Raw genomic sequence first — 23150 nt, forward strand, 5'->3', positions numbered from 1 at the left:
TACCACGAAACTTTTGACCCAAGTTAAACAATTTAAAGGCAATGCTACCAAATATTAATTGAGTGTATGTAAACTTCTGACCCACTAGGAATGTGATGAAATAAATAAAAGCTGAAATAAATCACTCTACTATTATTCTGACATTTCACATTCTTAAAATAAAGTGGTGATCCTAACTGACCTAAGATAGGGAATTTTTACTAGGATGTATATATATATATATATATACACTTTATAATATACTTATCCCATGGGCAACTAAACTCAAAAGGGGTGATGATATTAATTAACAGTAATTTTGATCCGAATGTGCAAATTGTCCAAAGAGATCCGCAAAGTAGATGGATTATTTAAAATATGTTATTGGACAATAAACAGATATGGCTCATGAACCTTTATGGACCAAATAATGATGATCCACGCTTCTTTGACACATACATACACTGCTCAAAAAAACAAAGGGAACACTAAAATAACACATCCTAGATCTGAATGAATTAAATAATCGTGTTAAATACTTTTTTACTTTTTTCTTTACATAGTTGAATGTGCTGACAACAAAATCACACAAAAATTATCAATGGAAATCAAATGTATCAACCCATGGAAGTCTGGATTTGGAGTCACCCTCAAAATTAAAGTGGAAAACCACACTACAGGCTGATCCAACTTTGATGTAATGTCCTTAAAACAAGTCAAAATGAGGCTCAGTAGTGTGTGTGGCCTCCACGTGCCTGTATGACCTCCCTACAATGCCTGGGAATGCTCCTGATGAGGTGGCGGATGGTCTCCTGAGGGATCTCCTCCCAGACCTGGACTAAAGCATCCGCCAACTCCTGGACAGTCTGTGGTGCAACGTGGCATTGGTGGATGGAGCGAGACATGATGTCCCAGATGTGCCCAATTGGATTCAGGTCTGGGGAACGGGCGGGACAGTCCATAGCATCAATGCCTTCCTCTTGCAGGAACTGCTGACACACTCCAGCCACATGAGGTCTAGCATTGTCTTGCATTAGGAGGAACCCAGGGCCAACCGCACCAGCATATGGTCTCACAAGGGGTCTGAGGATCTCATCTCGGTACCTAAAGGCAGTCAGGCTACCTCTGGCGAGCACATGGAGGGCTGTGCGGCCCCCCAAAGAAATGCCACCCCACACCATGACTGACCCACCGCCAAACCGGTCATGCTGGAGGATGTTGCAGGCAGCAGAACGTTCTCCACGGCGTCTCCAGACTCTGTCACGTCTGTCACGTGCTCAGTGTGAACCTGCTTTCATCTGTGAAGAGCACAGGGCGCCAGTGGCGAATTTGCCAATCTTGGTGTTCTCTGGCAAATGCCAAACGTCCTGCACGGTGTTGGGCTGTAAGCACAACCCCCACCTGTGGATGTCGGGCCCTCATACCACCCTCATGGAGTCTGTTTCTGACCGTTTGAGCAGACACATGCACATTTGTGGCCTGCTGGAGGTCATTTTGCAGGGCTATGGCAGTGCTCCTCCTGCTCCTCCTTGCACAAAGGCGGAGGTAGCAGTCCTGCTGCTGGGTTGTTGCCCTCCTACGGCCTCCTCCACGTCTCCTGATGTACTGGCCTGTCTCCTGGTAGCGCCTCCATGCTCTGGACACTATGCTGACAGACACAGCAAACCTTCTTGCCACAGCTCGCATTGATGTGCCATCCTGGATGAGCTGCACTACCTGAGCCACTTGTGTGGGTTGTAGACTCCGTCTCATGCTACCACTAGAGTGAAAGCACCACCAGCATTCAAAAGTGACCAAAACATCAGCCAGGAAGCATAGGAACTGAGAAGTGGTCTGTGGTCACCACCTGCAAAACCAGTGCTTTATTGGGGGTGTCTTGCTAATTGCCTATCATTTCCACCTGTTGTCTATTCCATTTGCACAACAGCATGTGAAATGTATTGTCAATCAGTGTTGCTTCCTAAGTGGACAGTTTGATTTCAAAGAAGTGTGATTGACTTAGAGTTACATTGTGTTGTTTAAGTGTTCCCTTTATTTTTTTGAGCAGTGTATAATAAATTATCAACCCTGCAAGCAATACAATACCATATTATTATAGTGGGAGATTATAATACTGTTTTAAATAGCTTGATGGACCGTAAAGGAAAACACACTACCAACAATCACCCTCATGCTCTTAAGGAAATCATGAACGTCATGGATACATTAGAACTAGTGGATATATGGAGGTTTAAATATCCTGACCTAGTGAGATATATACAGTGCCTTGCAAAAGTATTCATCCCCCTTGGTGTTTTTCCTATTTTGTTGCATTACAACCTGTAATTTAAAATGATTTTAATTTGGATTTCATGTAATGGGCACACACAAAATAGTCCAAATTGGTGAAGTGAAGTGAAAAAAATAACTTGTTTCAAAAAACTCTAAAAAATAAATAACGGAAAAATGGTGCATGCACATGTATTCACCCCCTTTACTATGAAGCCCCTAAATAAGATCTGGTGCAACCAATTACCTTCAGAAGTCACATAATTAGTTAAATAAAGTCCACCTGTGTGCAATCTAAGTGTCACATGATCTCAGTATATATACACACACCTGTTCTGAAAGGCCCCAGAGTCTGCAACACCACCAAGCAAGTGACACCATGAAGACCAAAGAGCACTCCAAACAGGTCAGGGACAAAGTTGTGGAGAAGTACAGATCAGGGTTGGGTTATAAAAAAAATATCCAAAACTTTGAACATCCCACGGAGCACCATTAAATCCATTATAAAAAAATGGAAAGAATATGGCACCACAACAAACCTGCCAAGAGAGGGCCGCCCACCAAAACTCACGGACCAGGCAAGGAGGGCATTAATCAGAGAGGCAACAAAGAGACCAAAGATAACCCTGAAGGAGCTGCAAAGCTCCACAGTGGAGATTGGAGTATCTGTCCATAGGACCACTTTAAGCAGTACACTCCACAGGGCTGGGCTTTACGGAATAATGGCCAGACAAAAGCCATTGCTTAAAGAAAAAAATAAGCAAACACGTTTGGTGTTCACCAAAAGGCATGTGGGAGACTCCCCAAACATATGGAAGAAGGTACTCTGGTCAGATGAGACTAAAATTGAGCTTTTTGGCCATCAAGGAAAACGCTATGTCTGGTGCAAACCCAACACCTCTCAACACCCCAAGAACACCATCCCCACTGTGAAGCATGGTGGTGGCAGCATCATGCTGTGGGGATGTTCTTCCATCGGCAGGGACTGGGAAACTGGTCAGAATTTAAGGAATGATGGATGGCACTAAATAGAGGGAAATTCTTGAGGGAAACCTGTTTCAGTCTTCCAGAGATTTGAGACTGGGGCGGAGGTTCACCTTCCAGCAGGACAATGACCCTAAGCATACTGCTAAAGCAACACTCGAGTGGTTTAAGGGGAAACATTTAAATGTCTTGGAATGGCCTAGTCAAAGCCCAGACCTCAATCCAATTGAGAATCTGTGGTATGACTTAAAGATTGCTGTACACCAGCGGAACCCATCCAACTTGAAGGAGCTGGAGCAGTTTTGCCTTGAAGAATGGGCAAAAATCCCAGTGGCTAGATGTGCCAAGCTTATAGAGACATACCCCCAAGAGACTTGCAGCTGTAATTGCTGCAAAAGGTGGTTCTTCAAAGTATTAACTTTGGGGGGGGTGAATAGTTATGCACGCTCAAGTTCTGTTTTTTGTCTTATTTCTTGTTTGTTTCACAGAAACATTTATTTTGCATCTTCAAAGTGGTAGGCATGTTGTGTAAATCAAATGATACCAACCCCCAACAATGGGGGGGGGACGACTACTTTCGCAAGCCACTGTAGAAGCAAACCGGATGGACATCATGAAAATGATTGGAGAGGTTGAGGAAGTTCAGGAGTAAAAACAAACAAAATATAATTATTGTAAGACAATTACATTGATGGAAGTTACAATCTATCTGCAATATTAAAGCTGATCTACCCCTAAAATAATAATAATAATAATAATAATAATAATAATAATAATTAAATAACCAAATCATTGATGGATCACTAGATAAAAGAAATCCATGGGAGTTTCTCAAAATGAATATTACCTTGCTCCGAGCACGCAAATTGGAGCACGGAGGGCACTTCTCCATTGCGTACTCCGTTTGTACATATTTTGAAGCATGCATCGATACAAGCTCCAACAGAAAGTATAGAAAGAAATGACGCAACCACGTAAAAATGACGCAAAACGTATTGAAATAAATGGCAGACATTATTTGAGCTGATCGAGAGAAAATACACTTCCAACTTCAGAATGAAATGTTGCCTATTAACATCGCATATGTTGCCTGACTACAATATTTGATATTGATGCGTTAATAAATACATGCTGTACCATAGACAGCAAGCCCATAATAAGTCAATAGGGCTAAGTGGCTAACTACTAGTACTGTTAGCTAGACAGATAGCAACAAAGAATTGTTAGCTAGCTACCCATGATGAATTGACATGTATCTTGCTTAATATTAGTTTTAGGCCATTTTCACCTGTTAACTATCTGGTTAGCTACATTATTACAATTCACATATAGTTAGCTGATAGTTATGAATAAAACGGTTGCTTTGTGTATATCTTGTTTCGTCTATTGTTGCCATTGTCCTGGCTGGAAGAAGGTTCAGTGAAGTGTGAGGTAATACAGTAGGGGGAGTGCGAGTGCTTCTCAAATGTATTGTTTTATGCATTCTCCACACTTCGTCCTCACAAGAAGGTACTCAAGAGAACGTGGTCAGAGAATGCACTCGGAGCATGAGAGCACAGATGGAACAATGAGACATATTTCACTGGATGTATAAATGTGAAGCATCCGCTTGGCGTTTCCACTCACTACCAAATATGGTAGTGCGAGGAAGCCCACTGGCGGGCAGTGGGAGAAGATGGAACGAGATGGATTTTGGCCGACATTCTGCACATTTTCTCATCTAAGAAACATTTGATCTCAATACAGTTTTCTGTTCCCAACACTAGAATATGTTATGAACAGAGTGGACTAAGTTTTGTAGACTTTGCCCTTTGCAAAAGTTTTAAAAATCGCATAGTTTAGAAGGTGCACAAAGGCGAATTGAGTTATTGCACACGCGCACTTCACCGAGTAGGCGTTCCCTAACGGAAATATGCAGATGATGCTAGGACACGCCAATAGGATCTCGCTAGCTTGTGCTTGGCTCTGCCCACCTCCTTGCTTGTTCTACCTACTATGACTCATTTGTTTCCATTGGAAACGACAGGCTGTGGTCTATCTTGGTTTAGTTATAAAAATATTTGATGTGCGTGTGGAGCATGGTAGCATGCATATTGAGAAACACCCCATGTCCCTCGTCCGCCACTTCACGCTGATAGGCATACACTCCGTCATCTGATTAGTCGTTTCCCACGAACCGTACGCAGGCATACGCATCATCACACTCCAGCTGATTGGTCGAGTAGGCGGGCTTTCTGACTTTGTGACTGTGGTAATTAGTGACGACAATGGAGTTGAGTTTAGTCTGCTAGATACAATGACGATAATGTCAGGGGAAATGCAAGGATAGGAAAATGCTACCCTTTAGTTTGTAGATGAATATAACAATATTAGATACAATTCTGTTTAACGTAACTACTGGTAAATTACCGCCACACACTTGCTTCCTACCCACCCAGTCATCATGGATGGCACAGCTAGTGACGTTAGTTAGATAGTTAGCCGAGTAGTTAACTAAGTAGTTTGTCTGGCGAAATAGAGGAGATACTATGTTACCTTACTGGCTGGCCAGCTTGCTAACTGCCATTGCAAGTAAACAAATGACCATGAGTTCGCTAGCTAACCTCATTAACCGCAGTTGTGGAAGCACCGCAGATGGGCCTGTGTTTCTTTTCTAGTTACGATAGCTAGCAATGCTGTTCGCGAACACTTAACGTAGTGTGTGTCTTGTTGGTGATAATAGCTAGCTAATGGTTTTAATCCAGCTAGTTATTGTATAAATCCTATCCTTCAAAAGATAGCTAACTATGTTAAACACACATGGCCTTCCTCTCTCGTTTGGCTAACTTCTCACTGCACATGCAATGCAACTAAGCTCTTCTAGCTACCAGGCTAGCTAGCTGACGTTACTCCATTCAAACAATAAAATCAGGGATACTCACGTTAAGGCCCAATGTTAAAATGTATTTGCTCGGCCGACTTTTTTTCCTTTAGGAAGAAATCTGATGAATTACACTAACGTGTTTAGCCTATAAATACGATTAATGTATTTTCGCACTAATTGAGCAAGAAAAAAAATCTAGGACCAGTTCGTTTCAGTTTAGGGCTCAGGCGGGGAATGTGGCAGTGAAGACGACTCACATTGCGCATGTGTGCTTAGACAATGCATACGGCAAGCGAGGTGGGACGCTTCGATGGTTGTTCTGAATGGAGTTACGTTTGTAAACTTTGGGTTTTGGACTGCGATAAACCTAGTTGCACAGGTCAAGACACATCAAAAGACAGACGTGTATGAATATTTATACTAACTTAACCACATAGTTATTATCACTATGTGCAGATCCAGGGCAGCTAGGAAGAGAGGGCACAGGTAGAGCAGAATCAGAGACAGGAATGAGTGTGCTCAAGACAGGTGACTATAAGGCTGGGGTGTCCTAGACCAACCTGCCAGGTAGGAGTGCAGAACCGGAGACGCCCTGCCCTGAGAGGAGGTTGTGGTTCTCTGTAAAACACAGCAGACAGAACCAGGAGAAAAAACAGAGGGGAAGGTGTCAGCACTCATCCATCTGTTTCATTTGAATGTTTACAGGTCAATATAATCTTAAACAGATTTGTGAAATATCCATAATAAATGGTAAAGTAATCCATCCATGGCATACATTGCCAGCTGAAGATAAAGCCATTCCAGCTGTTTATTTGTATTGCACATTATTGGAGCCCATGCATTTATTTAACGTGGCCTCTATTAATGCATACTTCAGTTTTCAGTATACTCGAAAATATTTGATAGTATAATGCATTATATACACTGAACAACACGCATGTTGGGGCAGCGTAGTCTTCAGCGGCAGTAAATTGATCACAAACCGCGCGCCAATGCGCATGAGCAACCTCATCTTCATGCTGCTCGGCCTCACTCAAATAAAACAAGAGCAACTCGGACTACCAGCTACAGGCAAACCCATCGGAGCCCTCAAGAAAGTAATGCATTAAAATATTTATATTTCACCATATTTATTATGATAATAGCGTTTCTTTAGCGAATCATGTAACATTCATACTTCAATGTTATGAAAAAGGTGGTGCTGAAACGCTTGTTAGCATTAACTAAGCAAGCTTGCTAACGTCCGATGTTTTTCAGCAAAGCTCAGTCTGACAGCGAATTGCAATAATACAACAAAGCATAACGTAAATTACTTGTCTATTGGGTTAAATATTTTGGCAATATTGGCGCGAAGCGTTTAACATAAGAGATTATTGTGGGTAAATTAGCTAGCTACATAGCTAGCTACGCAGTTGTGGTAGCAATAGCTACATGCTCTTGTGGAAATCACAGATAAAACAAGGAGGGTTATAAAATATATATCTGAGGAAACTGTTCGTAGTTAGCTAGGTAGGGGAGTGAAGTTAAATCGTCTGTTAACGTTAGCTACCTCGCGATAGCTAAAGGCTAATATCATATGCCCGCCATCTTTTTGGAGAATGTTGCAATGGAGCCCATTATACCACCTATTTGGTTTTGGTGTATTGATGTTTAGCTAGCCAGTCAAATATTTATACTGTAGTGAATAATATCTACGTCTCATTTTCTATGAGCTAGCCACGTTAGCTCGCTACACGGCATTGTCTGGACACTCTAACCACGGAGTGCAAAGAAAGGAGTCCGCGCGAATTGTTCCAAAAGTGTTTCAAGATCCCTTTGCATTTCCCCCGCGCTTGATGCTGGCTAGTATAGCTTGCTAGTTAGCTAAATTACGTGCGTTTTGTTGAGCAGATATCAGAAACAGTTTAGCTAGATAACTAATTCCAAAATTTTGCCATAAGATGCCGTGCCGTTACATACAGTATTGCAGCGCTTTCAACGAAACGAACAAATGCTATACAGCGAGTGTTGGCTTTTATTTGTAACTAGCAATTTAGCTAGCTAGTAAACTAGTTTATGTGATTGTTTACGCGGGAGCAGCGCCTAACGTCAGCTACTAACTAGCTATCTAACGTTACTACGAATGATTTATATATATGCACATCATGGCTTCTACGTGCTAGCTGGCCAGCTACATTTTTCACGGTCAAATGTATATATATATATATAGCTAATTTATGTTTGTGTAAAGCTAGTAGCTACTACTACGTATTGACGGAGATACCGAACAATATCTGTGGAGTTGTCATTATTGAAGTGTCCTTAGTACAGATTGCATTAACGTTATCACAGCAACAGCAATTACACTACTCAGGGTGAGACTTGTTGCTAGATCAGCTGTGCTGTAGTCAGTCAGTTTTGCAGGTTGCTTGGTGATGTATGGGATGAAATGGTTTGTGGTTGCTGTGGTTAATTAATTGAATTGCTAGTTGGTTATTTAGACGTTGTTATTATTTAGTGTTATAATATTGTACCTTTGCTCCCTGAACATTTGCATGATCACTGTAAGCTGTACTTGTCCCCACGTGCCAAATACAATTCTATGGTGAAAGGAAAATCCAAGACCAAGCTGCATGATGTGCAGGTGTCAGATTGGGGTCTAGACAATATGCCTCAAACCTGGAGATGACAACACATCTCTCCAGGGACACATTAGCCAGCTGTCTGTTAGGAGACGTTTATCCATTTACATTTTTTAAATTGTTTGATGAAAAGGCCCTAGTTTCTTATCAGAATTGCTTCCTGTCATGTTATCCCAGGTATAATGTTGTGGTTTGAGGTATTATACCTGGGTCGTGGATTTTTGGCTGCCACACTTACTCTTATGATGAAGACTCATGGCCATCACACTGCTCTGTTTTTCATAGGTCAAAAGGTCAGGCCCTGCAATGAGATGCAGTTCCTCCCAGGCCACTAAAGAGCAGAAAGAACAGAACTACACCACCCACTGAGAAGGTGTCCGTCTCCCGCCCTGTCCATCTGAGAGGTAACAGCGACTCCTAAAATACCACCCCCTTCCCATCGCAACCATGTCTGCTGTCAACTCAGCAACCCCGGCCCCTCTTCAGGGAGTCAACCCACCACCCCCGGAGGTTACCAATCCCACCAAACCAGGTCGTAAAACCAACCAACTACAGTACATGCAGAATGTAATGGTCAAGACATTGTGGAAGCACAACTTTGCCTGGCCTTTCTACGTGCCAGTTGATGCCATCAAATTGGGTCTTATGGTGAGTAGACTGTAGATATTGAGAATGGGTGTAATAAATGTCAGAAAGCCACTACCTATAGATAGATCACAGTGCAGAAGACTTGCAGCTGACAATGTTTTGCATTTTCTGTGTATCAGGATTACCATAAGATCATAAAGCAACCTATGGACATGGGAACCATCAAAAAGAGACTGGAACATAACTACTATTGGAGTGCCAGTGAATGCATGCAGGACTTCAACACCATGTTCACCAACTGTTACATATATAACAAGGTGAGTGCTCCATGAGAGTAAATACAGACTCTCTCCTAGGGGTCCATTTATTCTGGATTTAATATTATAGTCTCTAATATGTTTGCATATTCTCCCAGGGCTAGTCCCAAAGCTCTATGTTTTTAAATTGATCTCAAGTTTCCGCATTGCGTTTCCCACTCATGTTTCTCACTTCCTGTTTTTACATTGCCCAACAGCCTACAGATGACATTGTCCTGATGGCACAGGCCTTGGAGAAGATCTTCCTGCAGAAAGTTGCCATGATGCCCCAGGAGGAGGTGGAGCTTCTGCCTCCCGCACCCAAACCCAAGAAAAGCAAAAGCATAGGTAATAGGCCACTGTTCATCTGTTCCTGAAACTATAGATCCCTATAATTTTGGATAGATCATAGATATCGTATACATTTTTTAGAGAAAATGGGTGCATATTGCCAATAAGATACCCCATGTACTGTGAGTTAACCACTCTAATCATTGCACCTGCTACAGGTGGTCTGGATGGAGGTGAGTCACCATCTTCCCTCCCTGGCTCTACGACACCTGTGATTGGCTCTTCTCCAATATCTGCCATCACCCCCAACGTCCCAGCTGTCCAGAGCTCGCCCAATGCTCCGATGATACCCGTCGTCTCACCATCACAACCTCTTGTCAAAGTAAGTCACCGTACATTTTTCATCAGGAATACAAATGTTCATTTAGTCTTTTGAATGGAACCTCACCTGTGAGGGTGTGCCTTTTTGTGTTTGTGTTTTTTTGTGCATCTAGAAGAAAGGGGTAAAAAGGAAAGCAGACACCACCACCCCCACGACATCTGCAATCACAGCTAGCCGGAGTGAGTCGCCCAGCCCCCTCTCAGAAGGCAAGCAGGGCAAGGTGATGTCCAGACGGGAGAGCACAGGCCGTCCCATCAAAGCTCCCAAGAAAGACTTGGTGGAAGGGGAGTTGGGCCAGCACAGCAGCAAGCGGAGCAGAATGAGTGAGCAGCTCAAGTACTGCGACAGTATCCTTAAGGAGATGCTGTCGAAGAAACACGCAGCGTACGCCTGGCCTTTCTACAAGCCTGTAGATGCTGAAGCTCTGGAGCTACATGACTACCACGAGATCATCAAGCACCCCATGGACCTCAGCACTGTCAAAGTACGCACCACAGAACAAAGCAGAATTCACTTTTACAGTTAATCATTACCTTAGTGTTGGCTTGTGTGGTTGCCCATCCATGCGCTGTTTGGATAACACTTGCTGTTGATTTGCAGAAAAAGATAGACGGCCGGGAGTACCCAGATGCACAGATGTTTGCAGCGGATGTTCGAATAATGTTCTCAAATTGTTACAAATATAACCCTCCAGATCATGAGGTTGTTGCCATGGCCAGAAAACTTCAGGTAGGTTTGGGAGGTTAAATATTTCTCTGGATCCCATTTGAAAAATCAATGTAAAATTGAATTGGTTGGTTTATCCCTAATGTGTCTCTGTCACTCTTTTTGCCATGAATCCCTGTGTGTCTTTGTCTCAGGATGTGTTTGAGATGCGTTTTGCTAAGATGCCTGATGAGCCGGTGGAGCTGAGCCCCGGTGCAGGCGGGTTGGTCAGTAAAGGTGACAACTCAAGCAGTGGCGACTCCTCCAGCTCGGACAGCTCTGACTCGGAGGAGGAGCGGGCCACCCGGCTCGCCGAGCTCCAGGAACAGGTGGGTGCGGAACAGGTGGGTTTCAGATCCGAGGTCCGTCCAACTCTACTCCTCTAACCTGAAGGGCTCAGGGAGGGCCTTCCTCGCACCTCTTCTCACATCACAGCCATCTTATCCATTCCAACATTCTGAGACAGAGATGGAGGGGTTGCCACCTTACATCCAGTCTAACCCCTCCCCCTCTCCCCTCAGCCATGCATACCACTGCTTTCTCCACTGATTCGTCATCTCCCTATTGATAGCACTTAAATTTAACCCTCTACCGCTTTAAATTGTGCATTTCCATGCATCTACTGGCACAGATGGCTTGCATGCACTACCTGAACAAAAGCCTTCTTTTTGAAAACATCACAATGTAGTTTTTGCATAATGGTACCACACAGTAGCTCTTGTCATAACATGGTGTTTTAAAATGGTTCTGATCTCTTTTTTTGGAGTTTTCTATCTTTGTCCCCTCATTTCCCTTTGGCTCTCTTACCAGTGTATCTCTGTGGAGCGCCCCAATGGTAGCGGGCAGGGGGGAAAAAACGGGTGCACCAAGCATTTTCAGGTGATTTGCTTTTCACTTCCCGGTCCCCTCCCCACTAACCTCTTATTGATCTCGGTTTATTATCATGATGCTGCTATTTCACCTATATATTTTTTTGCATTAGTTGAGCAAGCGGTAGAGGGTTAATAGTGGGGAGGGAGTGGCGAGTTACAGGTGCGGGGTGGTGGGACTCTAAATGGCAGATGTGGGTGTGTGTGAGTTTAAATGGTTGTGTAAATGTTGAATGTGTGTTTGGCTTCTCCCTGTTATGTTTGCTGGCTGACCCAAGTAAACATACTCTTCTCTCTCTCAATTGCCTGATGGTTGTGTCCAATTTAAATTATGAGGCAATGAAAGGAGTATGCAACTTGTTTTCCTCTCCCTTGTTAAAGGATTCCTTTCTGATTTACTGATGTTTTGGATGGAATTTTGCTCAATATCTTAAAACTGCTCTCTTCATTTTTGCTCAAGTACATGTTATGCACCAAAGGGATAAACTGCTCAGATTGCTTACCTAGCTACATTTAGAATGGGTAGGAAAAAATAAATACTTGATGATAAAAATACAAATCCATTGTTAAAAAGTCTTAGCATGGAGTACTATTTTTCCATAAGTTGAGAACTAGATAAGCAATCAATATGTCAAAGTTGACGTAAAGAGTTTCCCATGTCAGTGTTTCCCCTATATTTATTTAGCAGCAGCGAGCCGCCACTTCCAAAAAAATACATAAATACAATTAAATGTACATTTACACGTTTTTAAAGGCGCAGTGCGAGATTTTGGCAACTAAGACCTTTTTCTACTTACCCAGAGTCAGATGAACTCGTTTATACAATTTTTATGGTTCTGCGTGCAGTTTGAAGGTAGTTTAATTGCCAAATTCTCACATTATCCCTTTGCGATCAGAGTGACAAGTTACAATGTATATTTGTAGCAAACCGAGCGAGCAGTGGCGTGAATGGGAGTCCCGAGCACACAGCCACCGCTTGCTCCTCATCATTTGCCTACAGTGCAGTAACGCGCATCAGTTATATTTCAGATGGTGTTAACATAATATAATTTTCATGCATTTTGGTGTAGAATGTCTTCTTTTTTTAAAGTCACCAGAAGTGACCTTCTCACAGTCATTACCTTTGCCACCGCTGCTAAAAAAATCCTAAGCGAAACACTGAATGGAGGTTAACTTACTATGTATTGATTTGTTTTAGTATACATGGCTTTCCTAAAAGTAATGCCACATTTTATATACCCTAGTTTCCTTACAAAATTCCCTAACTTCCTATTTTGAATGATTCACTCAAGTGGTAAAAAGTGGAGCATTTCCTTCTGGTTAACTCATATCTACCCCTTTTGTAGTCCCTCAAGGCTTGAAGTGCTAGCATACTCTTACGGCAGACCACTAACTCCTCCACCCCACCTCTCCCCAGCTAAAGGCCGTCCACGAACAGCTTGCCGCGCTCTCTCAGGCCCCTGTGAGCAAACCGAAGAAGAAGAAAGAAAAGAAAGAAAAAGACAAGAAGAAAGACAAGGACAACAAGCATAGCAAAACCAAGACGGACGAGAAGAAGGCCAAGCCTGGGCAGCCTGCCAAGCAGGGCCAGCAGAAGAAGCCCTCCAGGAAAGCCAACAGCACAGTGACTGGCTCCAGGTAAGGCCTCCCTTTCTCTGATGTATTAGGGCTCTGCTCAGCCTCTTATAATAAAAAACACCATGAAAGCCTTGACTGTTTGTCATTGCTGCTCTGGCCTCTTGATCTTCCAGGCAACCAAAGAAGGGGGGCAGGGGCTACGAATCTGACGAGGAGGAGTCTCTGCCCATGGCGTACGACGAGAAGCGCCAGCTCAGCCTGGACATCAACCGGCTCCCAGGGGAGAAGCTGGGTCGTGTAGTGCACATCATCCAGTCCCGAGAGCCCTCGCTGCGAGACTCCAATCCAGACGAGATCGAGATTGACTTTGAGACGCTCAAGCCCTCCACCCTACGCGAACTCGAGCGATACGTCAAGTCCTGTTTACAGAAGAAACAGCGGAAACCCCAACGTAAGTCCTGAGGTCGAAGACCTCATGCATTGAACCTGCTTGAACCTCACTGATACCTTCACTGTCCTTCAGCCTGCTACTACTACTTCTCCCTCCATTAAGTATTTTCTCCTACCTTCTCTTGCTTTACTGTTAAGGGCTCTACGCAAACAGAGCGACGGAGCGTCGTATGCGGTCCGTTCCAAATTTTGAGCCGCACAAAAGTACGTAGAACTACTTAGAAAATTATGCTCCATCGCTACATTTGCATAGTTTGCGCGAAGTGTGTAGCGGCTTTTACTCGCTTCTCTTCTTACTTTTGCTATAAGTACTAGATACATTTTCTTTCCCTTTTTGGTATTTTTTTCCCCTAGCTAGATTATGTTCCTTCCCTCTACCTAGTTGCATGTCTTCCAGTTGACTGCTATTTTTTGATATACAGGTGGTCCCCAACTTTTTGAACTCCTAAAAATGAATTTTAGCCTGACCTTTTGGTTTTTTGGTCAATGGCTGCTAGGTCAACGAAATAACAAAATACTATGCCCAATTGACCTTGTGTACATGTAGCCTACCTGAACACAAAGGACTGTTTGCCAAATTCTTGCCATTCTGGATGTAGATGCTGTATACATGGACCTCCTGTATAAAAAAATGGTATGGGCCTGAACAGGGTTTGCTGTTGTGTTGCTAATATCGGCTCCTACTCGGACCCAGCGCAGTGGAGTCAGGCAGTGTGTCATAACATGTGACAGATAACTCCTGGACAAACTCCTGTACAGTCCTCGCTTAACAGCAAATTTAGCAAGTGAGATGAAGTTTGTTCAAGTCCAAGAGTGTAAAGGCTCACCTGCGCTTTGAACCTGCTGCCCTCTGTAGTCCTCCAGGTTGTAGGCATTAGGCCATAGGCGTAAGGCGCTAGGCCATAGCTGCTAGCTAGCTAGCTGTCACCACAGCGGCGGGGGTCCGGGCAGGAAGGCCATGGTGCTCACAGCGTGCCGCTGTGTGTCTCCTGCAGCGGCCGCTGGGGGCAAGGGAGCGAGATCCAAGGAGGAGCTGGCTCAGGAAAAGAAGAAAGAGTTAGAAAAGAGGCTACAGGATGTCAGCGGCCAGCTGAACAGTAACAACAGCAACAAGAACAAAACCGACAAAAAGAAAACGTCCAAAAAAGGTACCATAGCGTAAGGGACAGCAGGAGTTGCATAGAGTAGAGTAAGGGCGAGGGCACGTGGACCCTGTCTTGCTTCCCATTTTAACCTAGTTCACCCATTCATTGTTGGTATCCTGTGGTCCAGGAAGTTAGTCATCCGATCTTTTATGGTTATAAATCTATATATACTATTACATATATTTTATTAGGGATGGGCACGGTTATTTGAATATTTGAACAGATGTTAGGGTTGGGAAGTATCCAGATTTCCATATGTTCATACCGTTCCTGTGCCATACCAGGTTAACATTGCCGCTATTTCTTTAAAAACATAAAAAAATAAAAACTCCCATAGCGGACACTAGCTAAATACTAACAAGCACGAGAACATAAACTAAATGTAAGGACAGACAGCCCAGCACATAACGTTATACAACTATCTCAAAATGCTACTCACACTTGTTCCAGAAGGGAATTGATTGTCTCTGCTGTAAACAAGAAGCTTGATATTGTAAGCTAGCCACCTAACGTTATAGCTAGTAACTTAGCAAACTTAATGCATAAATGGAGGCCTGAGCTGGAGAAAATGTATTTTCCACATCTTAGATGGTTAACTTATAACTTCACTTATAACTTAAAATATTTAGCTGACAAACATTATTGAATTTCAAGTGTAACGTTAACTTGATCACCTCTTGTGCCCCTCAACAGTGGATCATCACATCACGTTTGCTCCATGTGCTTTTTGTAAACAAACATACCATGTGACAGCCTCAATTGAACTTTTATTTTTATTTAATAAAAATAAATACATTGGGACAGTTTTGAAAATCATACCGTCGGTACTTCAAAATACCCTGAATACTTGTGAAAGTATACATTACAAAAATGCACATTTAATAATAACATATATGAAATTATTAATTCAATAATAATATTGTCTAACTAGCGCGAGTCTGTATGGCTACTCTCCCTCCCTCCCGTGTCAAACACACCGTTGCTTATCCCCCGCACTGCTGCAACCAAGCAGAGCAGCACTTCTCTCCCAAGTCGCGCAGGCTGAAAGATATACATATATTTATTTATTTTTGCATGTATTTCGACTATCCGGATAACATATTTATTTCAAATGCCCATCCCTAATATTTATTGAGTTGGACAGTTGTATGGTTACTGTAACAGATGTAAGTGTGTGTGTGGGGGGGGATTCCTCTTTCATCTCCTGTCTCTTCAACACTTGTGTCACCGTGTGTGTATGAATGAATGGATTTTTTTTTGTGTCAAATTGGCCCCCCTCCCTTACGGGATTAATTGACACTGAAACAAACATTACAATGATTCACAGTGATAATTCAACAGTGGTACTTATTGTGTGTGTTAGCTTTATCAATCATAACAAAAGTGCAAGTCCTTTTTTAAAAATGAGCAAAACATTTGTATGCACTCTGATACCCATCTGAGAAAGTATTTATCTTTAGCATTTGCACCTCATTGACATAGATATATAATACGTTTGGCCACGTCTCATGCATGATCCTCTCTCACTCTCTCTCTCCTTCCAGAGAAGGGCGCTGGTTCCGGTACCGGTGCGTCCCATCTCAGCGGCAGCAGTAGTTCTTCAGACTCGGGTAGCAGCAGCTCCAGTGGGTCCAGTTCTGACAGCAGCGACTCTGACTGAAAAGCACCGCCCAAACACTCGCTGGGAGCTATTCCTTTTTATTTTTACCCTGTAAAAAAACAAACATTGTATGCAGTCAGTGGTTTCCCCCTTCTAAAACATTTTATATGAGGAAAAAACAACAATAAAATGTAATGCCATGTCAGAAAAAGAAACATGGGGAATTATAGACTTGACAGGGTTCTTTTTGTTTTCACTAACTTTTAAAGGGATGTGTTCAAAATCGACCAAACATAAAACAAGCATTTTGTAATACCCTCTTGGATGAATGCCACATGTCTTTTCCTTTCTCTTAATAGCATCATCAACATGCATCTCAATGTGAAGGAGTTGTTGCATAGTTATCAAGACGGTGCAGAACCCCATGTCCACCTCCTAGCTTCAGCCCTGCTACATAAACAACCTATTCAATTACTTTCACTGAAAAAGAATCAACACTTCTCATCCAGCTTCACAAGTATTTTTCGCCCTCGTGATGAGGAGGGCCCTCTCTTGAAATAGGCTTATGTGCGTTTTGGGTTGTCTCCAATCATTTGACTTTTGACATACTGAACCTCGTTTGCCTCTGAGTGGTGCATTTCAGATTATTCTGAACAATCATGTTGGGCATCCTCAGCAGCATATACAGTCAAATTGAATGATCTGAAGATGATCATTTATTAGTGGAATATGATTGCTGTTATTCTGTGTATGATAACTGACATTGTCTCTTATTTCTTAACCTGGCATTATGTAAAGTTTTAGCAAAAATGTCTGCTAGATGGTAACTGGTCTGAGAGGTTATTAAATACGATTTTAACTTATAGAATTTAGACTTTTTGGGCAGAAGAAATTACCATACAATAATTCACTATAAACAGTTTGTTTCATAACATGACAACCACTAGGCATAATGGCCCCCTGTATATGTATTTCCCGGCTTGCCTCTTGCTTGATCTACCATCCTCACTGATGAATGTATGCCATGAATGATTGTGCGCCACCATGTCAGTGATATTGTGTATATCACTGCTTTATATAAGATGGGACGGCCAAAACTGTACATAGCTGACCTCTGTACATTTTCAGTACACTGGCGTAGGAAAGTCTTTCACTTTTGAATATTGCAGAGCATACCCGCCATCTTGGTGCTCAATCAGAGCAGTGCCGTGTCCCCTGATTATTTTCTCTGTTGATGTCATAAGTTTGGCCAATGAAAGCAGGACAATATTGTAAACAATATGAGTCTTCCTCTGAAGTGTAGTGTATTGATTTCTGAATGTAATTTGTTACCTCTAGGTCCCTTGTTTTATTGTGACTAGATGCCACATCCTCTTATTATGACCTCTTCTGTTTTCTTTTTCAGTCAACTCATCTTTTATTTTTATCTTAGTGAACAAATGGTTAATTATTCATCAGAGAATATCATGACATGTTATTCCACTCTTGTAAGAATGCATATGATTATTTCATGAAGTACAATTTGTGGTAAAGTTTTTTTCTGGAATTTGTTGAAAATAACTTGAACATTGAAGCCACTTTGGATTTTCTTTACTGTTAATAAGTTGATACATTATACATTTAGTCATATGCATTATTTTAGGCTATGGTGGAAATAAATATTTGTGTAATTGTGTGGCTTGTCCCACATACCAGGTTGCACTTAACTGCAAAATTCCCCAAATGATGTTGTATGTATTTCTCTGCCTATACCAATGTTCTCCAGTACAGGCCCTATCAGGTTTTTCTAAGAATGTCTTTTAGAGGCGAAACACAGAACAAATATATATATATAAATATATATATAACTTTTAGTTCATTTATAGGCCCTGGTCAAATATAATAGTTCCTTTTTATATTTTCAAAAGCAAATGTTTACTTTTTATCCTCGATGTGCATGCAAGTTTATTGTAACTTTCTTATACCCTTTTTTGAGCTGTTATAGTATCTTCCTGTAAATGTCTGTTATCGAAACAAATCAAGGATTCTGTGTAAGTAGTTTTAGGCCTGTTTATTGCAATATGGGACTGAGGGTGGTATTTGGGGGGTGGGGACTGGAGGTAGAAGCTAACATTTAATGTAACCGCTAACCTGGAATCAGGTTAAATATTTTTTTTTAAATAAATGACAAAAGACCCTACTGAATTTGTCTCCTCATTTTCTGCATGTGGATTTGTTTGACTGTTCTCTTTGCACTTATTTTCACTATCACTGAGGTACACCTGTGTACTTCTGGTGGATGAGGAGATCCGGCGGAATAGATGTGGATGGATCTTCCACAACATTGAAAGCCACTTTCCATCATCACCCGGCAAGCTCTATCCTGGAACTTAAGGGAGAAGAAAAAGAGGGCGCCCAAGAAACACCTGGAGGCGGGAGCTTCATGCTGATACTAAGGAGAGGAGTGGTCGATGGCCTATGCTCCCAAAGAAGCAATTGGGCCTAAGTAAGTAAGACCAGTGTACACATTTTTATAATATACTCTAAAGCCATAATGTGGGATGCTTTTAGTGCTTATGGACTGGGTGTGCCATTTAACATGATCAGCATATGCCAGCCAGTAGCCACAAAACTCAAAGGGTAGCTGTGAAGGGCTATCTGCAGTTCAATGATAGGCCACTAGATGGTGGCCAATAATAATAGATTTTTTAAATGGGGTGACATTTGGTTTGAGCTGTGTGTTTGCTGGAGTAAACGTGCTGTTAGGTGAATGTCAACCCAATGATTTTCTCTTGGATAAATGATTGACTCATGTCTTTTAAGGTGAGTTATGAATTAGCCATTTAAGTATGTAAGTGACCTTGCAGGAGACTTGTAGGTTGATATCAGCAATCACTTTCCATGCTTGCATTAATAAATGAAATGGTGTAACCCACCATACATTCATCTTTTAGTGCAAGAATGGAATACCCATGTTTCCAATGGCAGATTCATTGCCGTAGGGCTATACATCAGTCACTGCCCACCCCAGCTCTTACCTTACTTGGTTTGTGCTGGAGGGAGACTTGTACTGTGTGACCCCCCCTTTCTCACTGTGGCATATGGAACATGTTACCTCTTTGCCTCGAACAGCCCTGGGCCATGATGGATCAATGCCACAACTTCAGTGACAACTAGTCGTGTCTGCCTCTTATGGCCATCACTCACTCTAGCTGGCCACAATCCATGACAAAACAATAGAGACATAGCCTACCCAACATCCATTACGGATAATATGATAGGCAAACCCTATAGCTGGAGTAAATTGAATTGTGATACTGTATTTTTGTTGACCCCGCAAAGGGGAGGCTGGGAACAGGATTGTTTCACTCAAACACTGAATGATACACCTGTATCCATACATTGACCATAAATCATCCTTGTAATGTGCAGTAGAGCATATATTTACATTTACATTTTAGTCATTTAGCAGACGCTCTTATCCAGAGCGACTTACAGGAGCAATTAGGGTTAAATGCCTTGCTCAAGGGCACATTTACGTCATTTAGCAGACGCTCTTATCCAGAGCGACTTACAAATTGGTGCATTCCCCCTATAGCCAGTGGGATAACCACGGGGGGTAGAAGGATTACTTTATCCTATCCCAGGTGTTCCTTAAAGAGGTGGGGTTTCAAATGTCTCCGGAAGGTGGTGAGTGACTCCGCTGTCCTGGCGTCGTGAGGGAGCTTGTTCCACCATTGGGGTGCCAGAGCAGCGAACAGTTTTGACTGGGCTGAGCGGGAACTATGCTTCCGCAGAGGAAGGGAGCCAGCAGGCCAGAGGTGGATGAACGCAATGCCCTCGTTTGGGTGTAGGGACTGATCAGAGCCTGAAGGTACGGAGGTGCCGTCCCCTCACTGCTCCATAGGCAAGCACCATGGTCTTGTAACGGATGCGAGCTTCAACTGGAAGCCAGTGGAGTGTACGGAGGAGGGGGGTGACGGAGAGAACTTGGGAAGGTTGAACACCAGACGGGCTGCGGCATTCTGGATGAGTTGTAGGGGTTTAATGGCACAGGCAGGGAGCCCAGCCAACAGCGAGTTGCAGTAATCCAGACGGGAGATGACAAGTGCCTGGATTAGGACCTGTGCCGCTTCCTGTGTAAGGCAGGGTAGTACTCTCCGAATGTTGTAGAGCATGAACCTGCAGGATCGGGTCACCGCCTTGATGTTAGATGCAGATGCAGAGATGCGATTCGCCACCTGGTCATCAGAAGGGGGAAAGGAGAAGATTAGTTGTGTATCGTCAGCGTAGCAATGATAGGAGAGGCCATGTGAGGATATGACAGAGCCAAGTGACTTGGTGTATAGGGAGAAAAGGAGAGGGCCTAGAACTGAGCCCTGGGGGACACCAGTGGTGAGAGCACATGGTGCGGAGACAGCTTCTCGCCACGCCACTTGGTAGGAGCGACCGGTCAGGTAGGACGCAATCCAGGAGTGAGCCGCGCCGGAGATGCCCAGCTCGGAGAGGGTGGAGAGGAGGATCTGATGGTTCACAGTATCAAAGGCAGCAGACAGGTCTAGAAGGACAAGAGCAGAGGAGAGAGAGTTAGCTTTAGCAGTGCGGAGAGCCTCCGTGACACAGAGAAGAGCAGTCTCAGTTGAATGACCAGTCCTGAAACCTGACTGGTTTGGATCAAGAAGGTCGTTCTGAGAGAGATAGCAAGAGAGTTGGCTAAAGACGGCACGCTCAATAGTTTTGGAAAGAAAAGAAAGAAGGGATACTGGTCTGTAGTTGTTGACATCAGTGGGATCGAGTGTTGGTTTTTTGAGAAGGGGTGCAACTCTCGCTCCCTTGAAGACGGAAGGACACCATATGAGGACACCGAGGTCCGGACCTCTAATTGTTTCAACAACAATCAGTCAGGGTCTCAAACTACTGTTGAGAGTTTGAATAGTATAATACACAAGGTGCAATTTCAAAACTTGATTGTGCATCAGCAGTTTTCCTCTTGTTATGTCACTCAATTAGCCCATGTCAATTAAAGATGCACTATGCAGAAATCGCAACGCAATTTCCTGGTTGCAAAAATTATAATAATTTAGTTAGCCTAATTTCAGTTTATGTGACAAAACAAGCAAATATAGTGTAGAGAATCATTGTACCATCTAAACTGCTGTGAAATATCTATTCCATAACCAAAAATATTGTGTTTGAAGCTGGTGTACAAAACCGAAAGTTAAAGATGCAAAAATGAAACTTAAGAATGGGAAGCATAGAAATAGAGCACATAAAACAACAGATATACCGCTTCTTAGACTTGCTTTCAATGAGAATGACAGCTCTATAAGTCACATTTCTATGTGAATTTTGTCGGGTCCCCCAAAAAGTTACTTATTGCAGCATGAAACTATTATAGATTGGTAAATTAGTCTAGTTAGTCCAGACAGCTATCTTCTTGACCCTAACCAGTCAGGCTTCAAGACGGGTCACTCAACCGAGACTGCTCTTCTCTGTTTCACAGAGGCTCTCCGCGCTGCCAAAGCTGACACTCTCTCCTCTGTTCTCATCCTCCTAGATCTGTCCGCTGCCTTCGACACCGTGAACCATCAGATCCTCCTCTCCACCCTCTCATGGCTGGGCGTCTCAGGCTCTGCACACTCTTGGATTGCATCCTACCTGGCAGGCCGCTCCTACCAAGTGACGTGGAGCGGATCTGTGTCTGCACCACATACTCTCACTACTGGTGTCCCCCAGGGCTTGGTTCTAGGCCCTCTTCTCTCTATACACCAAGTCACTCGGCTCCGTCATATCCTCACATGGTCTCTCCTATCATTGCTATGCGGATGACACTCAACTACTTTTCTCCTTCCCCCCTTCTGACACCCAGGTGGCGACACGCATCTCTGCGTGCCTGACAGATATCTTAACTTGGATGTTGGCCCACTACCTCAAGCTCAACCTCAAATAGATGGAACTGCTCTTCCTCTCGGGGAAGGCCTATCTACTCAAAGACCTCTCCATCACGGTTGACAACTCCACAGTGTCGCCCTCCCAAAGTGCAAATAACCTTGGCGTGACCCTGGACAACACCCTGTTGTTCTCTGCAAACATAAAAGCAGTGACCCACTCCTGCAGGTTCATGCTCTACAACATCTGTAGAGTACGACCCTACCTCACACAGGAAGCGGCGCAGATCCTAATCCAGGCACTTGTCTTCTCCCATCTGGACTACTGCAACTCGCTGTTAGCTGGGCTCCCCGCTTCTGCCATCAAACCCCTGCAACTTATCCAGAACGCTGCAGCCCGCCTGGTTTTCAACCTTCCCAAGTTCTCTCGTCACCACCCTCCTCCGCACACTCCACTGGCTTCTAGTTGAAGCTTGCATCCTCTACAAGACTATGGTGCTTACCTACGGAACAGCAAGAGGAACTGCCCCCCTCCCTTCAAGCTATGCTCAAACGCTACACCCCAACCCAAGGGGCCCTGACCTCCAGGGGGCCACATTGATTCTGTTAGGCACTGTCACTCAGAAATCATATTAACATGGCAAAAGTAAATACAAAATATGTA

The 23150-nt window shown here is 43.3% G+C and overlaps 2 protein-coding genes across 11 annotated transcripts in view; one reads left to right on the forward strand and one right to left on the reverse strand.

The window, feature by feature from the left end:
- LOC121582451 (WD repeat-containing protein 5) overlaps nucleotides 1-6345 on the reverse strand; it is a 35662-nt gene extending 29317 nt beyond the window's left edge. Inside the window, exon 1 of the mRNA XM_041898243.2 lies at nucleotides 6153-6345. The gene's annotated coding sequence lies outside the window, so the exon portion shown is untranslated. The remainder of the gene's footprint in view (nucleotides 1-6152) is intronic.
- A 750-nt stretch (nucleotides 6346-7095) lies between these two features.
- Nucleotides 7096-18798, forward strand: LOC121582447 (bromodomain-containing protein 3-like). 10 transcript variants are annotated; one of them, XM_045225132.1, is made up of 14 exons: nucleotides 7096-7191; nucleotides 9001-9363; nucleotides 9483-9620; nucleotides 9818-9947; nucleotides 10109-10272; nucleotides 10385-10756; nucleotides 10873-11001; nucleotides 11133-11321; nucleotides 11788-11856; nucleotides 13264-13484; nucleotides 13598-13875; nucleotides 14013-14078; nucleotides 14870-15022; nucleotides 16564-18798. In XM_045225132.1, exons 2-14 carry the CDS (start codon nucleotides 9163-9165, stop codon nucleotides 16677-16679), a joined length of 2226 nt encoding a protein of 741 aa, XP_045081067.1. In that variant the 5' UTR covers nucleotides 7096-7191; nucleotides 9001-9162; the 3' UTR covers nucleotides 16680-18798. The 10 variants fall into 10 exon arrangements, with proteins under 10 accessions (XP_045081067.1, XP_045081069.1, XP_045081068.1 ...); XM_045225134.1 differs by having other exon boundaries at nucleotides 11133-11306; XM_045225133.1 differs by having other exon boundaries at nucleotides 10388-10756.
- Nucleotides 18799-23150: the final 4352 nt, after the last annotated feature.

Source organism: Coregonus clupeaformis, chromosome 15, assembly GCF_020615455.1.
Source record: "Coregonus clupeaformis isolate EN_2021a chromosome 15, ASM2061545v1, whole genome shotgun sequence".
In the NCBI taxonomy this organism is placed as follows: Eukaryota; Metazoa; Chordata; class Actinopteri; order Salmoniformes; family Salmonidae; genus Coregonus; species Coregonus clupeaformis.

Coding starts and splice junctions, on each gene's coding strand:
- LOC121582447 (XM_045225132.1), top strand. CDS start 9,163: ATGTCTGCTGTCAACTCAGCAACCCCGGCCCCTCTTCAGGGAGTCAAC. Junction 9,621..9,817: donor ACTGTTACATATATAACAAG/GTGAGTGCTCCA, acceptor ATTGCCCAACAG/CCTACAGATGACATTGTCCT. Junction 11,857..13,263: donor GGTGCACCAAGCATTTTCAG/GTGATTTGCTTT, acceptor ACCTCTCCCCAG/CTAAAGGCCGTCCACGAACA.